We start from the raw sequence: 1,047 nt of genomic DNA on the forward strand, positions 1-1,047 counted from the left end.
GTAGGCTAGAGCTAGACAACCCGGAAACCGGCCCTCCAAGGTTATTGGGGGTTTGCACGTCGGGCTAACCCCCCACTGCAGTAAAAAAATTACCGTTGCGAACCGTCAACACCCAGCCTCGGAACCCGGACAGTCTCAAAACAACAACCGCCCTCGGAACCCCCCTAATGGTAAAACCCTTCGGATACGGAACAAACTTTTACGCTTTGCAACGTGGAATGTGCGAACTATGGCGATACCAGGAAAAGTTGACATCATTTCAGAAGAGTTGAATCGTTACAACCTCGATCTAGTAGCACTGCAAGAAACAAGATGGCCTAATGTAGGCAAAGAAAGTACCCATCATCACCAGATTTATTACAGTGGAAATACAGAAGGGGTATATCAACATGGAGTAGCCATTGCAGTGAAGAATTCAATCAATTCAGCTGTTACCGCTTTTGAAGCTGTGAACGAAAGAATCTGCACCATGAGATTGAAAGGAGCATTCAAAAATATCACCATAGTTTGCATATACGCACCCACTGAAGAATCTGATGACGATCAGAAAGATTATTTCTATGAGACGCTAGAGTGTGTGCTATCAAAAATACCCACCTATGATGTAAAGTTGATAATAGGAGACGCAAACGCCAAGATTGGGAAGGAACAAATATGGAAATCAACAGCCGGAGAAAACAGCCTTCATGATGATTCAAACGACAATGGCACAAGACTCCTAACCCTGGCTGTAGCAGGAAATCTAAAAGTTGTTAGCACTATGTTTCCAAGAAAAAACATACATAAAGTGACATGGGTGTCACCATCAGGCGAAGTTCACAACCAAATAGACCATGTGTTGATTGACAGCAGACACCGAACACACATCACTAATGTTAGATCCATTAGAGGAGCGGAGTGTGGTTCCGATCACTACCTTGTACTTGTGTCACTTCGTCAAAGAATAGCCGTAGAGAAGAGGAGCAAATCAAATCAACAACCTCGTTCTGACTTTAGAAAACTCAAAGACCCTGTCAAATCATTGGAGTTCAAAAACAAACTTTCAAA

General features: G+C 43.2%; 1 protein-coding gene across 1 annotated transcript; it reads left to right on the forward strand.

Moving 5' to 3' along the window:
- Nucleotides 1–229: 229 nt before the first annotated feature.
- LOC103521348 (craniofacial development protein 2-like) lies at nucleotides 230–730 on the forward strand (the record flags this gene model as incomplete). Its single annotated transcript, XM_008486456.1, has 1 exon — nucleotides 230–730. A coding segment is annotated over exon 1 (501 nt), but the record flags the coding sequence as incomplete, so codon positions are not given.
- Nucleotides 731–1,047: the final 317 nt, after the last annotated feature.

The sequence above is a fragment of the Diaphorina citri genome, unplaced genomic scaffold (genome assembly GCF_000475195.1).
Source record: "Diaphorina citri unplaced genomic scaffold, Diaci psyllid genome assembly version 1.1 scaffold5047, whole genome shotgun sequence".
NCBI classification, from domain to species: Eukaryota; Metazoa; Arthropoda; class Insecta; order Hemiptera; family Psyllidae; genus Diaphorina; species Diaphorina citri.